Genomic DNA, 17,426 nt, shown 5'->3' on the forward strand with positions numbered 1-17,426 from the left:
GAGTGTTTTAGGTCAATAAGGTGGGTCTTAGGACAGTAAATTTGCATCAGGAAATGTATTTGCCTGCTTTACACCCTGGCCCTCATAGTTGTAAACCAAGGCCGCCATACCGATGTGTAACGTGTTGGACATGTCTACAGCAAACACTCTGCATGGTCTTCTGGATCTGGAGAGACTTCACGTGCATTCCACCGGATCCGAGGCAGCATCTGGAGCTTTCCAGAATCACGTGTCCATCTGTGACATCCGTAGGGCAGCCTCTTGGGTTACCCTTCCCTTGCACTCTGCAAGCACTTTTCCCTGGACATTTTCTCCAGGAGAGATGCTTTGTTTGGCCTCCAAGTGTTGGGTCGGCTGTTTGCTTGACACGGAACATACATTTCACCTCCTCCCCTTTAAGGTTTTGCTATGTCCCATGTTACCGTGGATGTACAACATACCGTCATGGTGGGCCAGGTAGTCTTAGTCTGTTTCTCTTCCCCCTTCACAACTGCCGCCCCGCAGTACTCTCCCGCATATATGCCAGTGCTATTTCTTGACTGTGCTTGGGGTAGAAACTGAGTGGTGGTTGTACAGGGTGCCTGTATGCATGACAGTGTTTGCGTACTGCATTTCTTGATTCCAAATCATGTCGCTACCCTAATTCAGCATCGTTTGAGCATTGTTTGCAGCCGCCTTGCAGCTGGAGCCGGTCTTTCCCAACAAGCTGTGAGGGAGGGAGATCCACGGACAGACAGTGCCTGAGTCACCGTGAAGGAAGGCCCCCAACCACACATCAGATGTGCAGATGAAGGTGTTGCAACTGCCTTTTGATGCTCTCCCCAACCCCCCCAACACCGATGAGGTGTTTGGGGTACTTTGCATGATTCTTTAGTGTAGTTGTGACATCACTGCTTAGAAAATGATACATTGTTATCACTACCTGCCTGTAATAACCTATTGCAATGAGCTTTGATGTCACATGGTCTGACGCCAGAGCGAACACAATGTGAAAAGGATGAAAAGGAGTCTCTTAGCCGGACATACGATTCCGCCGTTTAAGCACTTAATTCATGAAATGACTAGCCTTTCAGACGCCATAATGAACTTCCTGTAACAATTCCCAGTCATTTGCTCCTTAAGAGACATGTGTTCCTAGTTCAGGGGGAAGGGGCACGATTCGAATCTGCTTGAATGTCACAATTCTTTAATGCACAAAGACTGCTTCTAAAGTTCTTTTTTTTTTTTTACAACTGTTAAACATTATTATTTGCCACACCCTATAAGTGGCCTAGTGATGTGCTTATTCCATTAGAACCAATTCTACCTATATATGTTCCATTTCCATAGCTGATGATGTGTAAGAGAGAGCAAGGGCGATAATGGGCCATCATTCATTGTAAGGAATACAACTGTTAGGGAGAACATTATCACACACCGTATCATGAATTTGCTATATTATTCGTCATCAGTAATTAGAGGATTACATCATAACCCGTCTGTAATTGTTTATTACAGTTATGGTGTGAAGACAGAGGGGCTCATTATATGTTTGGCGGTACTTCGTCCTAAATCCACTGAACTGTGGGCAAACAGAATTACTGTTACCCTCACTTGGTCCCGCGGATTTACTGCAGGATTACAAGTGGTGGTAGGCAGTGTAAGTCCCTATTTTGTGGAGTCTATAGGACTCCATGATGATTTCGGTGGAATTACAACTGGCAGTAATCCGCCGGCAGTAATTCCGCTGATGGTAATTCTGACGATTTTGCGTTTTTTTGGCAGAAAGGTGGTGGATTTTGCTTGAGGAAAATCCTCCATCTTATCTCCAGATGTATAGTACGGAATGTGGTTGTAATGCAGCGGCAAGGGAGTTACAGTTTGCAGGCTGTCTGTACTTGCATCCTCAGGCCGTCGACTCCTTCAGGCTTTGCCATATTCAGCAGCGTTCTCATACCTTGTTGCCTTTCTACTCCGGCTTCAAATGCAATAGCATCTTGCTGCCAAAATGCGTAGTGGCTTTTGTATTTCAGCTCTCCGCTAGCCACCTGCCACGTGACAAACTGCAGCTATTTACCTCTCTCTGCATTCCTTTACCTCTCTATTATAATCTATGCACCAAATAGGCGCCTCAGACTGGTTTCCCCAGCTACACCTGGGAAGGGGCCCCTGAAACTTAATTTTGTAAAGTGCCCATGGAGCACTGACACATCTTCAGCTTGCCCCGATGAACAGAGCTAGAAGAAACGGGCCAAATAGTGGAGAAAATAACAAATGAATAAAGAAAGAGAATTGCAGGAAGAGACAAAAGGAGAGGATAAGAGATGAAAGGACCCAACAAGAAGAAAACAACAATAGGCGACATAAGAGAGAGAGACACAAGGTAGAGGAAGGGGGTGAAGAGAAGAAATTGAGCGAAGAAATAACAATGGAAGAGTAAAAAGAGAAAATGGTTAAAGGATACACAGCTAGAAAAGGGAGGTAGAAATGGAGATAATACAAAACAAGCAAAAGAAAACCACAGGAAATGAAAAAGGGAGAAGAAAGAAAATCACAGCAGGGGTTTTGAGTGGTGGTCTATAATGCAAATCACCCTAGAATTCCGTGGCATTTGAAAGGCACTTTAGACTGTGGCATTTTGCAACTATGTGGTCACAAAACCTTCACTTCACTGACATGTACTATCCTTATAATAAAGAGTTTGGGTAATGTATCCCATAAGTCTTACAATATTATGTATATGAAAAAAGTGTTGTCTATTGCTCCAACGTTTGACTCTTATTCTTCTTCAACAGCCACCCCTGATGGGCTCTCCACACAGAAGGAATGCCCTGGGACTGCCCTGGTGAAGCCCGGAGACCTCACCCTGAGAGAGCAGGCCGACACTGGGAAGACTCCAAAAACTCTCACCAGGCCAACAGATCGCGTGGCTAATGCTTATCGAACCACTTCCTCTGCAATCAACGCAGTCGTGGGCGGCCCTTCCTCTGCACGTAAGCGCAGAACAAAACATCCATATGTGTTACGCTACCATTAAGCGAAGCTCAGAACAACAATCCCAAGCTTTGTTACGTGTTTTGAAATTATGCTACGAAAAATGGAATGCTTACAAATCCCAAAATTCCTTATGTACTTAGTGATTAACGAAATAAGCATTTGATCAAAAACATATTTATCAAATATACAAATCTGTGGTAATTCTCATGTTCCCAAAATGCTTTTTAATTTTGTAGAAAAAGCCAGGAACCCACATTGATGCTATTTTTCCATATCCCCTTTTTCTGAGGCATATTTCTAAAATGTACATTAGGGTGGTACAAGATTGTCTATCTTTGAATGATAACCTATTAGAAAATAATGTCTATGGATATTCCAGGTTTTGATAATGTACATTGCTTAGAAAGATAAGTTTAACATTCTATAAGAAAATAATGCATACAGTGTCTGTAGGCTTGGATAATGTGCATGGCTCAGCAGGATACGTATGACTACAGTATATCTGGAAGTGGCCATTAGAAATGAACATTGCACACTTTTCTAAATAACCCGATTGCAATGTTACTATGATTACATAGTTTCCCTTTTTAATACCTTCTTTTCTAGAGGATACACATGATGATGTGCCTTAAAATGTCAACCCTTCTTTAAAAAGGGTCAGACTTAGATTAAAACCCATGATCTGTTTATTCTGTGATTGCGAATGTAATGTTAAATTCTGCATGCCGGACACTGACTGTTTGGTACTTCACACCATAAGAGGTGTCTTGCCTGGGACCAAGAAGGGCCCCAGGACCATACGTTACACTTGAACCATTTTTTATTTCATTCATTCCAGCTTTATTTTGGTCCTTTTGCTATAAAGGCATCATTAAACACCCGGCAGAAATCCATGTCATCATACAAAATATAAAAACAAGAACACGTTAAAAACTCATATTATTAGACCAAATATGTTCTTATTATGCTAAAAGATAAAACATTTGCAAATACCACTTACAATGTACGACTACTCGTAAAACCGTTACATAGTCACCCTATAGGCAAAGATCTAATTAGCTTGTTGAATTGTAACATTCTATGCCCACAAGCTCTGATCAAATAATTGCAGACAAAGGGCATGTCCAGACTGCCAGTCAATTTCCGCCACAAAAGCATGACTTGAGCTGCTGTGGGAATGGACCCAATCTGGAATAGCGGTTTTAAATAATAATATTGTCTAATATTTCAGTACTCTGGGCAGAGTAACACGAAATGAGTGGTGCTCTCTGATACGTCGCCACAATGGGGACACACATCAGTCACACCTTCATGCCATCTGCTGCTCCAATCCCTCACAGGGCAAATGCCTAGTCTCAATTTTATATTGAAGACTTTCATCAATGTCGGCCACACCACAAACCTAAGCAACCCTCAAATCCCCAGATTTGGCTGCTTTCCCATTGGGCCCACTGAGCAATTTCAGGACTTCAATCTCGGCATTAACCTCTAATGCCCTCTTGATTTCGAATTTACTTGAGGTACTCATTGGTTTAGGATTAGTCCATAATGCGCTCAGATTTATGTCCTTTAACATGGTTTACACACATCAGGAAGGAATTAAAGTACCGCCTGCAGGTTGGGCCAAATGTTCCTTCACTGCCTCCTTATACTTTGACAGTCTTGGTGTGGGCCAGATTCTAGCCCGGTAAAGTAGTGGTCTGGACTTACACAGAACATCCAACTGCTGCAAGTCTAGCTCTAGGCAGACAAGTAAATTGGGGGCAATGGTTGGAAAACCCAGAATATAATTGTTCTCAGGAACTAACGAATTGCCACAATTGGCATGCACCCAAAGTTCCGCTCCACACATGACTGCCTGCCAGGCCTGTATGCTTCTAGAATGACACTGACTGCCCCCACCCCCGTGCTCCTGTGCAAATCTAGCAATAGCGCCGCCATCTATGCTCAATGTTGGACCAGCTCTGGCTGTTTGGGCAGTCCACTTTCAGTCATCTCTGACTCGCAGGCCAAGGTGATCCTACATGATCACCTGATCAATAGACTCACCATTGAGTTCAAGCTTTAGCTTGGCCTTCTGCTTGGCTCTACCACCTCTGAAGACCAGTACCTTGGTCAACCCTGTGTTTATTGTTAGCCCATTTCCATTGCATAATTTCATAAATCTACAAAATTTCAATTCAAGCCCTGCCGGTGTTAAGGAAAGAAGAACCTCATCATTGGCGAACAGCAAAATAGGAATTTCGTCAACCAGGGATGGGGCTTCCGAGGGAGACTCATGCAGTTTGTGGATAACACCATTAATGAACAGACAGAATAATTTGGGCAGAAGCACACAGCCCTGTCGCACTTCCATTTGGATCTCAAACTTCCTCGTGATGCATCTAACTACTGCCTCGTTACGTTGATACAGTACTTGAATGGGTTTTATTAACGAAGATGTTATATTTATGCCTGCTAAAACTTCCCACTGCCTTGCCCTCGGAACCCTATCAAAGGCTGTTTTGAGAGCTATGAAGACAGAATATAGGTACATCTTCCGAAGGTTTACACATTTGTTACACAATAACTGGAGATGTAAGCTTTGCTCAATCGTGCCACACTGAGTTGGGCGGTAAAGGGGTTACCGGCACTGGTAAGGATGCCGGTGCCGGTAACCCCTTACCGCCCTATTCCGAGGTTCCCTAACAGGACCCGCTCAAAACGTCTGGTCAGACCAGACGTCCTTAGCGGGTCCCGTTAGGGGACCAGGAATCAAATAACGGGCCCGCTATTTGCGGGCCCATTATTAGGGCCTTCCCCATTCCCATTGAGCACTACGGGGGCTCGAATGGGAATGGGGAATGGTTTTCAGAATGGGGACTTTGTGGACCCGGACCCGGGTTTGGAGGCAGCCATGGTGCTAAAAGCACCATGGCTGCCTCCAAACTCGGAATGACCCCAGTGATTAATCACATTCTGCCTATCTGTCCAACTCTTCAGGGGTCCCAGTAACAATATTGCAAAAATCCTTCTGCTGGTATCTAGGAGGGAAACTGCCCTAGTACCTGCCGCCCTTCTTCTATATGGGTACAATCTCAGCCCTAACCTAAGTGGGCAGGATTGTATCTGACCCAAGTGTGACATTCAATATTTTGGTTAGATATGGGATCCAAATCAAAGGTTCGGAAAGATAGAAATCCACAGGAACCTTGTCTGACCCTGGTGCTTTGCCCGACTTCTGGCTTGCCAGGACCATGCTAACATCTGCATCACAAAGAATCAGGGGCACTGTAGCTAAGGTACCCCTTTTATTTTCCTTCCATATTTGGCCTGGTTCCAGAGAGGCGTCTATTCTCGCTATAGAGATCTTTACAATGGTCATACCAGGCTTGCTCTGGAATACAGCCTGAGAATTTTGTCTGCTCAGTCATTTATCCTGCCCCCATCATTTTCCAGAATTTCCCTGCATCTTTGCTAGTAATAGCTGCAACCAGCTGGTTCCTCAGATCTTCTATGTAAGATTCCCTTTTGTGTTTAATGATGTTCTTATAATTCTTCAGGGCTGCCCGCAGAGCATTAGTCGCGACTGCAGTGCCTTCCTTGGCACATTTAACTATGCGCCTTTTGCTGCCCTACAGTCACTGTCATACCACAAGTCTTTTTCAGGCTACCTTTCTCTAATGTTATGGCACTAGCTGTAGAAAAATAAAATTCCAACCCCTCAGTTAATTTACTATGGGCTTGCCCCATTTCCCTGTTTTCCCCTTGGTCGATTGAAAAAGACATCTTCGAGGAGTGGCTTTATGTTGGTACAAACCTCAGGTAGCAGTTTTCCTATTTCCAGCTTAGCCAATTTAATGGATCATTTGGCATGCCCCATATGTGCTCTTTCTACACTATCCTGTGGCACTCCAAACATGGCTTTGTTCACTGTGAGTTTAAGTGGGAGATGGTCGCTCTCTGATCTAGATGATATTGCAAAATTCTTTTGAAAGTGCCATAACTCCACATTAACTAATAAATAATCTATCAGGTTTCTCCCCCGCTCACTTTCAAAGGTATTTAAAGCCGCTCCTTCCTGTTGGTTATACAGATGTATCACCGGCTGTTGTCCACCATCTTTTAGGGTGAGATGCAACTCCAGTAAATCCCCACACTTGTTATCAATAGTGGTTGATGGTGCGAAGAGAAAAGAAAGAAAAAAAAAAGAGAAACGAAGACGAAGAAAAAGAAGAAGAGGAAGTAGAAGAAGAAAAATAAAAATACATAAAAAATTCAACAATTTCAGCACAGTAAATCGAAAGTTAGCAGAAGAGGCAGCACCCTTGAAAGATAACAGGGCTCTGAATTTCTGCCAAGAGCTCTGTTACTTTGTCCTTAAAAATTAGGTCCAGAATTTTGGTAGCTGCTATCGTCCATGAAGGTCTGAGGCCCCCTATTAATCCTTCCAACCAGAGGGCTTCTTCTGTCAAGTAGGTTTTCTCCAAATGGTGAAGCAAATATGGGGTTCTATATAGAGTTGTGCATGGGCATGATAGCTGAAGCTTTGCCCATCGATGTATTTAATCACAAAAAGAGAGAATTTGAAAAGGGGTCAATTTTTCATGGATTGCCACCCTGTGTGTTAAGGAGATGAGCAGAGGTGGGCAACGATTGTGGGAGTCTCTAGAAAGTACAAGTAGCAATGCTCAATACCTTGTTGCAAGGAGGAAATGGGTGCCATGAGGATGCCGGACTGTAATCCAGCCTGCTGAGGGCCACGGTAGGGATGAGTGTTTTGGAAGAGCGAAAGGTAATATCGGACATATTTTAAAGCTGTCTGGGAGAGTAAACCTGGCAGCTATAGTAGTGGAGATTATAATATCCTGACGTTCAGGCCATTGTTAAATAGAACTCCTTGATTGTGAACAGATTTGAGATGAGATAAGGCGATCAGGTGGAAAGAACAAAGGAAAGGGGACAAGGCACATAAAGATGTACAAGCTACAAACATAGCCAATATACTCTCAGAGCTCGGCTTTACCCAAAAGGTTATTCAGCCTACCCATGAGAAAGGCCAAACTCTTGACTGGGTGGCAGACTACAATTGCAACACTACTATCATCTCCATCACTCCACACGAATGGACAGACCACGCTCTTATAGCTTTCTCCATTGAGGCTAAAATCCCCTTGTCACAAAATAACCTATTAGCACCTCCTTCGCTTACAAGGAACAAAAAGGATATAACTACCGGCAGACTATCACCACTAATCCTCCTCACCTTAAACCCGCTGCCGGACACACTAGACCCATCTACCCTAGTTAATGAATTTAACGCAGTCATGGCCAATGCCCTGGACACTATTGCCCCATTAAAAATGAGAAACAGTAAACCTAGAGATAACCTAAATGCCTGGTTTACCCCATACCAAAATCTTTAAGGAAAGAAAAACGCAAGTGTGAATCTACCTGGAGACTCTTTCCTTCAGAGGCAAATACAACTATCCTTATCAATACCTCTACAAAATACAAAACTGAGATACGGCGAGCCAAAAAAGAAAGTATTGACAACAGAATAATGCACGTGAAATCAGGAACCAAGGAGCTCTTTACAATACAAAAAGAATTGGAGAACCCCATCCCGGTACCTGACAACTGGTCAAAAATAAAACATGGTGCTCTAATATTCAGAAGGTACTTAGCGACAAAATTGCCACCCTCCAAGTTAAAATTAATAAGAAAAAACGAAACATACCACCTACTACTGCCCAAAACGACAAACCACAACTACTGCCAAACCAGAACAGCGATTCAATTTCACTAAAGTCTCAATACTGGAGGTTGAAAAAATAATACTAACACTTAAACCGTCAAACTGTCGAGGCTATAACTGCCCTGCCCAAATAATAAAAGATGCAGCAAGAGATTTATCTCCATTTATCTCTAAACGTATCAATGCTTTATTTACCTCAGGAACCATACTGAGGAACCTTAAGGAATCTTGGGTCCTCCCTCTCCTTAAGAAGCAAACATTGTACCCGGCTATACTGACAAATTACATGCCAATCACCACGATGCCATTCCTATTAAAGATATTAGATAGAGTGGCCTATTTACAGATTCAGAACTTTCTGGAGCTGCACCATCTCCTAGGCACCCAGCAATCAGGCTTCAGACCACAGCACGGGACTGAAACAGCACTTACTGATCTTAAGTCCCAGGGTGACAAGCTCGGAGACCAGGGAAAAACTGCCATACTTCTCCTCCTGGACCTTTCAGCAGTGTTCGACCTGGTGGACCATAAAGTACTCTGTAACCATTTAGAGTCAGCAGCACATTTGTCATCCCAAGCCATAGCATGGGTCAAATCATTTTTAAGTGAGAACTATGAGGATGCTGACCCTGCTCCCATCTTATGTGGTGTACCCCAGGGTTCGTGCGTCTCCCCTACCATGTATAATATATTTACTAAGCCCATGTTTGATGATCTGGACCTTCTAGGTGTCACCTACACTAACTATGCAGATGACACTCAGATTCTCATCCCACTTTCCGGGGATTACAAACAGGATTTGGCCTTGGTAAATAGGATATACCTCATCATTCAGGCCTGGATGGCACTTCACGGTCTATGCCTGAATGATGACTAAACGGAACTCATCATTCCGGGGACCACAACTAACATTAGGAAACTCAGCCAAGACTACACATCCTTTATTATAGATAGCCATACTATCAAAGTTGCTAAGGAGGTAAAACACTAGGTTTTTACCTCGACTCCAGCCTTTCCCTGGCCAAACAAGTGAACGCTAGGCATCATCCACAGCCTATACTTGCAAGCTGATTAGATCAGCGAAACCATACCTCTCCACAATCAGTTCCACCACATTGGCAAGAGCACTTGTGCTGTCCAAACTGGACTACTGCAACACACTCTACTTGGGATCTAATAAATACATTAATAAGAAAATTCAAATACTGCAAAATAACACCCTGAGAGCAGCCCTAGGAATACCCAAAAGAGAACACATATCAACGATTAAAAGACAATCTAACTGGCTCTCAACCATCGACAAAATCAAACTTAAAACTGCTTCCCTAACATTCAAATGCCTCAACAATTCAGCCGAGTTACCCGACAGAGAAGTTCAAAAGAAGAGTTTCTTACAGACCCACCAGAGCAGCCTATACAAACTGCTTAACTGTTCCCCCCCCTTCAAAAAGACCACTATCGGAGGGAACAGCTTCCCCGTCAAAGCGGCACAACTGTGGAACTCCCTCCCGCCTACCTTAAGGTCTGACCAATCTTACGCACAATTCAGATTAAATACTATCAAGTGGCTTAAAGAAAACGATGTGTAGTTCCAGCAGTACCTACAACCCAGACTGAACCCAGTTGCTTAAGCCATGGATCCCTATTTGTAACTGCACATGTATTACATGGTGTACTGTTGTATTGACTTGTATCTTTGTGACTATGTAACCTCTGTAACTATGTAAGCTTAAAGTATTCTTGTTTCTGCACCCTGATACCTACGGGTCTGGCGCACGCTATAAATAAATAAACAAACAAACATACATTGGAAGCTAAAATACCACTGCCGTTTTAGAGGTGTTGACCATCAAGCAGCTCTGCACCGCCCTATGATGGATAGACAGGCAGTTGGTGTTGCAAGTGGACAGATTCATGGTGAAGGTTGGTAAGGTGAAGAAAATTCTGTATCATGTACAATTAAGGTATGAGAATTTTGACAAATCCCAGGATGTCGTCACAGCTTCCGTAGGGGTAGCCTCTTCCCATGAGGCCAGGGAGGTGAGGCTGCTACCCGATAGTCCCTCGTGGGGGTGGTACTGAGCATATAAATCTCATGGGAGGAGAAACCCCCTATGGGATCAGTGATGTGAGGAAAGGCTTTGTATCATCAATCAAGACCGACACAAATGAGAAACAGTTCAAGGGTGTTTATTGAATTTAAATTTAAAGGGTTGTTTAAACGCCTATCTAAACCTAAATCTAAGGATGGGAGCAAGCTACAACCATCTAATAATAATAACGCAGCCCTAGTCGAGTCTGCCAAAATAAGGGTTTATCTCAATAAACCTATTGCCAATCCTTACTTCTAAATACAAAATGGTGTGGGACAGTAGTATATGCAAACAAAGTAAGTGTTCAAAAAACAATATGTCAGGACAGTTGAGCAGTTGGCCTCCCTTCCCCAAACTTTCAGCACGGGAAAAGGTAGCATGCTCGAGCCTGGCGCACACGCTGGGTTCCTTAGCAGGAGGACACAGTTCAATGGTTCAGCTTGTCTCACACCATTCTACCAAAGTCTTCAAGAAACAAAAAGGATTCTCAAAAGATACGTCTCTTATCAAAACACAGGCTTCCTCTGCCTTGAAACAAGGTTCACTATACTTGTCAAATGCAGACTTCCTTTGCAGAATACAGGCTTTCTCTGCCTTGAAACAGAAGTTCACTTTACTTGTCAAAACACACAGTATTACCTTCTTTCCCAGTGACTGCTGGTACTTGTAGTTCCTTTTGTTACTCGTACAGTTCAATATCTCAGTATCAGGACCTTCAAATGGATTGTGTCCTCTGTTAGGGAGAATTCCCTGTTTAGGCTGAATTTCCCTACCTAGTGAGTCCCCCAGCAGCTTTGCTGGATTTCTGGGTTTATTTTTTCTCCCCTGCCAAGAGTGAGACTCTTTTACCCTCACTCTTGGGCATGTTGAAGAGTGTTTTCTTGGTTAACCCTTGTGTTGAATGGGCTATGGGGTCTTTTACTCCATAGGGCCTCATATATTTTTGTGATGTGGGTTACACAGCACCCTCTGTGCCGTAACCCAGGGGTGTCCTAGGGACTCCCCAACATAGACTCCATACCCTGGGACTGACTACTGTCTCCCAGGACATGTAAAGTCACCCAAGACTTTACTAGTCTTAAATCCTGAACAGAACCAGTACAAACCATCATATTGTGGACGTACTGGCTGGGGCAATTCGATTGCCCCAGGGTCTGTTAGTCGAGGGGGCACGTCTCCGTCCCCCCTGATCGAGTTTTGGCTGGTGGCAGTGGAAACTACGTTTTATATTCGACCGCGAATATTTTCCTATGGGATTTCCCATTGTTTTAGGCTAACACATTTAATTATTTATTTACAGTAGCCTTAAACATACCGCCGGTTTATATATTTATTATTATAACTCCGGTGGGGATTTTTTGCCAAAACTTGATGCTAAAATGGCGTTGGCATTCGCCTCTGTAACTCTGACCCAAAGTGGAGCCCTTTGTCCCACTTTTGGCGGGCTTCTCCACAGAAGCCCTCCAAAGTGGTGCCACTCTGTCTGGGGTACTTAGGAGGGGTGGAGGGGGATTTAGGCACCCTGGACTGCGTTACCTAGGTAACTCAAGTCGCACTCCGTCCTGATTGGCCCAAGTGGTGAGCCGGCCGGCTCACCACTTAGCATGTTTGAGTGACAGCTAGGCTGGGTGAATGGGGGTTTGCTGCATAAAAGCAGGGCTTTGGGGACTGGAACTTCAGAAGTCGCCACAGGACCTAAGAATCCAACGAGGGACGAGCTGAGCTGATCTGCTACGACGACACCGCCGGTGGAGCCCTGCTGGACCATCTCACCACTCTTCCCGACGACCGAGGAGAACTCTTAACGGAGTGGCTCCTTCCCTTGACTGGTGGGGACAACCAGTTTCACCTTCTTTCCGCTCTTCAAGGTATCTCGTGGCCGCCTTGCCAGTGCCAAGCACCCCGGCAACCGGAACCCCACCACTTTTACCCCAACCGCGAAAGTCGGTACAACCCTTTAACCGGAGGACTCCGCGGCTGGTTTCTTCCCGGGCAGTGCATCGACCCTCTTCTTCTGCTCTTCAGCGAGATCTTCTTCTCCCCTGACCGACGCCGAGCCTTGCTGCCACTGCCTGGAACAACTGCCCCCGCTGGAGGATCCTTTCCGTTAAGGTACCGTGTTCCGCCTGGCCTCCCTGGCCACCGACTGTACGGGGTAGTTTTAGCCCCCGGCTTTCGATCCTGGGATTGCCTGGGACACTTTGGCTAAACTTTCTAAGCCTCTCTAACTCTTTTCCGAACTCTTTTGCAAGACTCTGAATCTCTACCAACTGTGTGATCTTGGGCACGTTTTCGCTCTGTCTGCTCTAAGAGTGGGCCCTGCTTAGTGACTTTTGCTCACCTGTGACTTTGTGCTTCTTTGAGCTTACAAAAAGTGTTCTTAACCTTAGAGTGGTGTGTTTATCCTAATTCTGCTCCTTCTCCCTAATTTTTACTTACTAGAGTGTCATCTAACGTTAAGCACTCACCTCTGTTTGAATTATGTGGTGTTAACTTAGAGTTGTCTAGATAGGAATAAGGATTAGGACTGCTTTCCTTATAACTGTGTTTAGAGTATTTTACTATATTTTTTGCTAGAGTGTTTTCAACTTATGTGTTCTTGAAAATAAATAACTATATACTTTTGAAACCAAGCTCTGGTCAGTGTTTGCTTGTGCTATTGTGTATTGGGTACATATTGTGTATACTTTGCATACTGCCTAACTCTTCTTGAGGGAAGTCTGACTGCTCAGCCACAGCTACCAGGTAAATCTGGGTGGTGCAGACTGCTACCAAGTGGGTTTACTGCTATACCTGTAGTCTTAAATCTTTTGCAGTGTTCCCCAAGGGAACTGCACAGGTTTCTGCCTAACACTGGTGGACAGCGGTGGGATTTGTATTGAGTATACATTTTATTGTGCTTTGAATACCTTAGTGCAACTAACCACAAAGCTTAGCACTGTAGAAGTAATCCTCTAACATGTCAGTTATAGAAAGCTATAGTCAAGAGTCCCTTGCAGCCAAAACTGCTGATTGTTTAAGAGTGCTCTGTAAACATAAGGATCTCCTGACTAAGGGCAAGAAAATGGAACTGATTGAAAGATTGTTAGCTAACCAAAGTCTGGGTGATGGTTCAGAGGAACCTACCACTCCAGTAACTGTAGATGACAGTATTGAAATTAACATGGAGAAAAATGTTGATGATTCTGAGGAAGAGTCAGAAGAGGAGGGTGAGGCTGTTGTGACTGTCCCCCCTAGGCCTCTGCCTGCTCTACCTGCTGTACCTACTGGACCTTTACCAGGTCCCCCATTTAGTCCTCAGTACTTTGAACTGGAGAAAATGAAACTAGAATTAGAGTATAAGAAACTTAATGCTCAAACTGACAAAGAACTAAGGCTAAGGGAAATGGAGCTCAAGTATGACTTAGAAATGAAGAAATTATCTGTTGAGAATGTTTCTCTCTCTGGCTCCTCTAGAAGGTCCAGTCCTAAAAGACCCCGGATGCCTAAAGAATTGGTTGGTATGTATGAGCCTAAATTGGATGTGTTGGATTGGTTGTCTCTGTTTGAATATAATCATGGGCTCCAGAACATCACAGGAAATGACTTACTCACCTGGTTGTTCTCTAGGCTTCCCCCTGTTGCAACTGATGTGGTAATGGAGATGGGGGAGGAGGATAGGAAAGAGTATGAATGTGTGAAACTAGCTTTGATAGCTAGGTTTGGGAAGACCCCTTCCCAGTATCTTAAGAGGTTTAGGAGCCTCAAAAAGCATGATGGTACCCCTTGGGCTACCTGGGTGAGTGAAGGGTTGAAAAACTTAGAGGGATGGATTAAGGGTTACAAGGTGAACACTTATGAAGGTATGAAGAATTTGTTTATGTTGGAGACTATTTATGATGCCTGCTCTCCTGAGCTCAGACAACACTTGGCTGATTCCAGGGAATTAGATTCCCGGAAACTAGCTAAGGCTGCTGACTTGTGGGTTGCCAACAGGGCCACTCACAAGGATTCTGGGGTAACTCAGAAGAAGGATGGGGAGAAACAGCCTAAAAAGGACTCCAAAGAGAATTCTAATACTACAAATTCCAAAGAGGGCCCCAAACAAAACTATAAGGGTAAGCCACAAGGGAAACCAAGTCAGGCTACTGTACCTTCTGGCCACAAGCCAGAAGGAGGTCAGAACAAGCCACCCTTCCAGAGAGCATTTGGACAATGCTATGTCTGTCAGGGTACTGACCATATCAAAGGAGATCCCAAGTGCAAGGGTAAACCTGCAGGGATCAGCACAGTCTCCTTAGCCTTCACTCCTGGGGATGAAGTACAGATGGCTAGTGCCCACTTTGAACTCTTTGCTGAAGAACCCTTGGGTCTTCAAGCAACTGTAAACTTAGAGCCTATGGGTCTGGTTAGTCCCCAGAATAGGGTTGTGTATACCTCCCTACCTGTTAACTCTAAGGTGTATTATGTGGACAGTGTTCTTGTCAATGGCCAGGATACTCCTGCCAGGAGAGACACTGGGGCCAGCAGAACAGTGGATGAAAAGCTTCTTTCGACCTGAGGATGTGGCCAAAGCACCCAAAGGTCCCACTAAGATGTCTGGAGGCCCTGTCCAAATGGTTCCTATTCTACCAGCCCTCATTCAGTGTAACAACATGACAGTGAGGATCCCTGTCAGTGTTCAGACTGAGGTACCTGGGAAGGTCCTGTTGGGGAATGACCTAAGAACTCTAGGAGTAGTGTCACATACCCCCAGGCCTCCCAGTATGGAGAAGCAGAACTTAACCAAATTGGCTAGAAAGGCTACCTTGAAGGACCCTTCTAAGCCTCTGGGACCCTCTACTGAGAACCCCACTACAAGCCTTGGGTTTAGTAAGTTGACCTCTGACCCAGGCACCTTTCAGGATAGTATGCTAGGAACATGGGAGCCCCAACCAAGCTCCATCCTTGTTCCCCTAGTCTCAGAGTCTCTGACTCCCCCTACTTCTGAGGAAGAGATGGATAGACCAACTAGGCCCCTATCTGGACCTGAGAGAACTGGTAATTCTCAGTGCTGGTGGAAAACCAGAAAAGAAAAGTCTAAGGCCAAAAACCTTCAGACTGTTGGACCTTCTACTGAAGACCCCAACGCAAATCCTAATATTAGGGGGGAAACTCCTAAAATAGGTAAGGGTAGATCTAAGAGGAAGGGGAAGCAGGTACATTGCCTAACCCCAACCCCTCCAACCAAGAGGCCTAAGACCCAACCTGCTCCCACAAGAGAGGTGGTGGGGAACCTTGGAGGCCCCTCTAGATCTAAGGGAATCCTTTATAAGGACCCCTTGAAAAAGCCTAACATAGGTTCAGAAGTTGTACCAACCTCTGAGGGACTGGTCAACCAGATCCCCTATAACAAAAAGACTGATGTTCCTCAAAGGGTCTGTAGGTCCGTTAGCTTGCAAAAGAAAACCTTTGAGTTCTCCATTGAACATAGGTCAAGGTGTCACCATCAAAATGCTGATGGACTCTCTAGGATGTATATCATCGACTAGAGGTATGAGGTTCATCCAGGAGTGGATTAAATCCTCCTGTCCCTTAGTCTGGGGGGGGCGAGTGTTAGGGAGAATTCTCTGTTTAGGCTGAATTTCCCTACCTAGTGAGTCCCCCAGCAGCTTTGCTGGATTTCTGGGTTTATTTTTTCTCCCCTGCCAAGAGTGAGACTCTTTTACCCTCACTCTTGGGCATGTTGAAGTGTGTTTTCTTGGTTAACCCTTGTGTTGAATGGGCTATGGGGTCTTTTACTCCATAGGGCCTCATATATTTTTGTGATGTGGGTTACACAGCACCCTCTGTGCCGTAACCCAGGGGTGTCCTAGGGACTCCCCAACATAGACTCCATACCCTGGGACTGACTACTGTCTCCCAGGACATGTAAAGTCACCCAAGACTTTACTAGTCTTAAATCCTGAACAGAACCAGTACAAACCATCATATTGTGGACGTACTGGCTGGGGCAATTCGATTGCCCCAGGGTCTGTTAGTCGAGGGGGCACGTCTCCGTCCCCCCTGATCGAGTTTTGGCTGGTGGCAGTGGAAACTACGTTTTATATTCGACCGCGAATATTTTCCTATGGGATTTCCCATTGTTTTAGGCTAACACATTTAATTATTTATTTACGGTAGCCTTAAACATACCGCCGGTTTATATATTTATTATTATAACTCCGGTGGGGATTTTTTGCCAAAACTTGATGCTAAAATGGCGTTGGCATTCGCCTCTGTAACTCTGACCCAAAGTGGAGCCCTTTGTCCCACTTTTGGCGGGCTTCTCCACAGAAGCCCTCCAAAGTGGTGCCACTCTGTCTAGGGTACTTAGGAAGGGTGGAGGCGGATTTAGGCACCCTGGACTGCGTTACCTAGGTAACTCAAGTCGCACTCCGTCCTGATTGGCCCAAGTGGTGAGCCGGCCGGCTCACCACTTAGCATGTTTGAGTGACAGCTAGGCTGGGTGAATGGGGGTTTGCTGCATAAAAGCAGGGCTTTGGGGACTGGAACTTCAGAAGTCGCCACAGGACCTAAGAATCCAACGAGGGACGAGCTGAGCTGATCTGCTACGACGACACCGCCGGTGGAGCCCTGCTGGACCATCTCACCACTCTTCC

The 17,426-nt window shown here is 44.9% G+C and overlaps 1 protein-coding gene across 2 annotated transcripts in view; it reads left to right on the forward strand.

The window, feature by feature from the left end:
• Positions 1 to 17,426, forward strand: part of EFHB (EF-hand domain family member B) — a 400,940-nt gene that overhangs the window by 352,085 nt on the left and 31,429 nt on the right. For both annotated transcript variants that reach the window (XM_069648882.1, XM_069648883.1), the window contains one exon: positions 2,775 to 2,972. In XM_069648882.1, coding sequence (XP_069504983.1) covers positions 2,775 to 2,972 — 198 coding nt within the window. The remainder of the gene's footprint in view (positions 1 to 2,774; positions 2,973 to 17,426) is intronic.

This window comes from Ambystoma mexicanum, chromosome 2q (genome assembly GCF_040938575.1).
Source record: "Ambystoma mexicanum isolate Mex_15411 chromosome 2q, UKY_AmexF1_1, whole genome shotgun sequence".
In the NCBI taxonomy this organism is placed as follows: Eukaryota; Metazoa; Chordata; class Amphibia; order Caudata; family Ambystomatidae; genus Ambystoma; species Ambystoma mexicanum.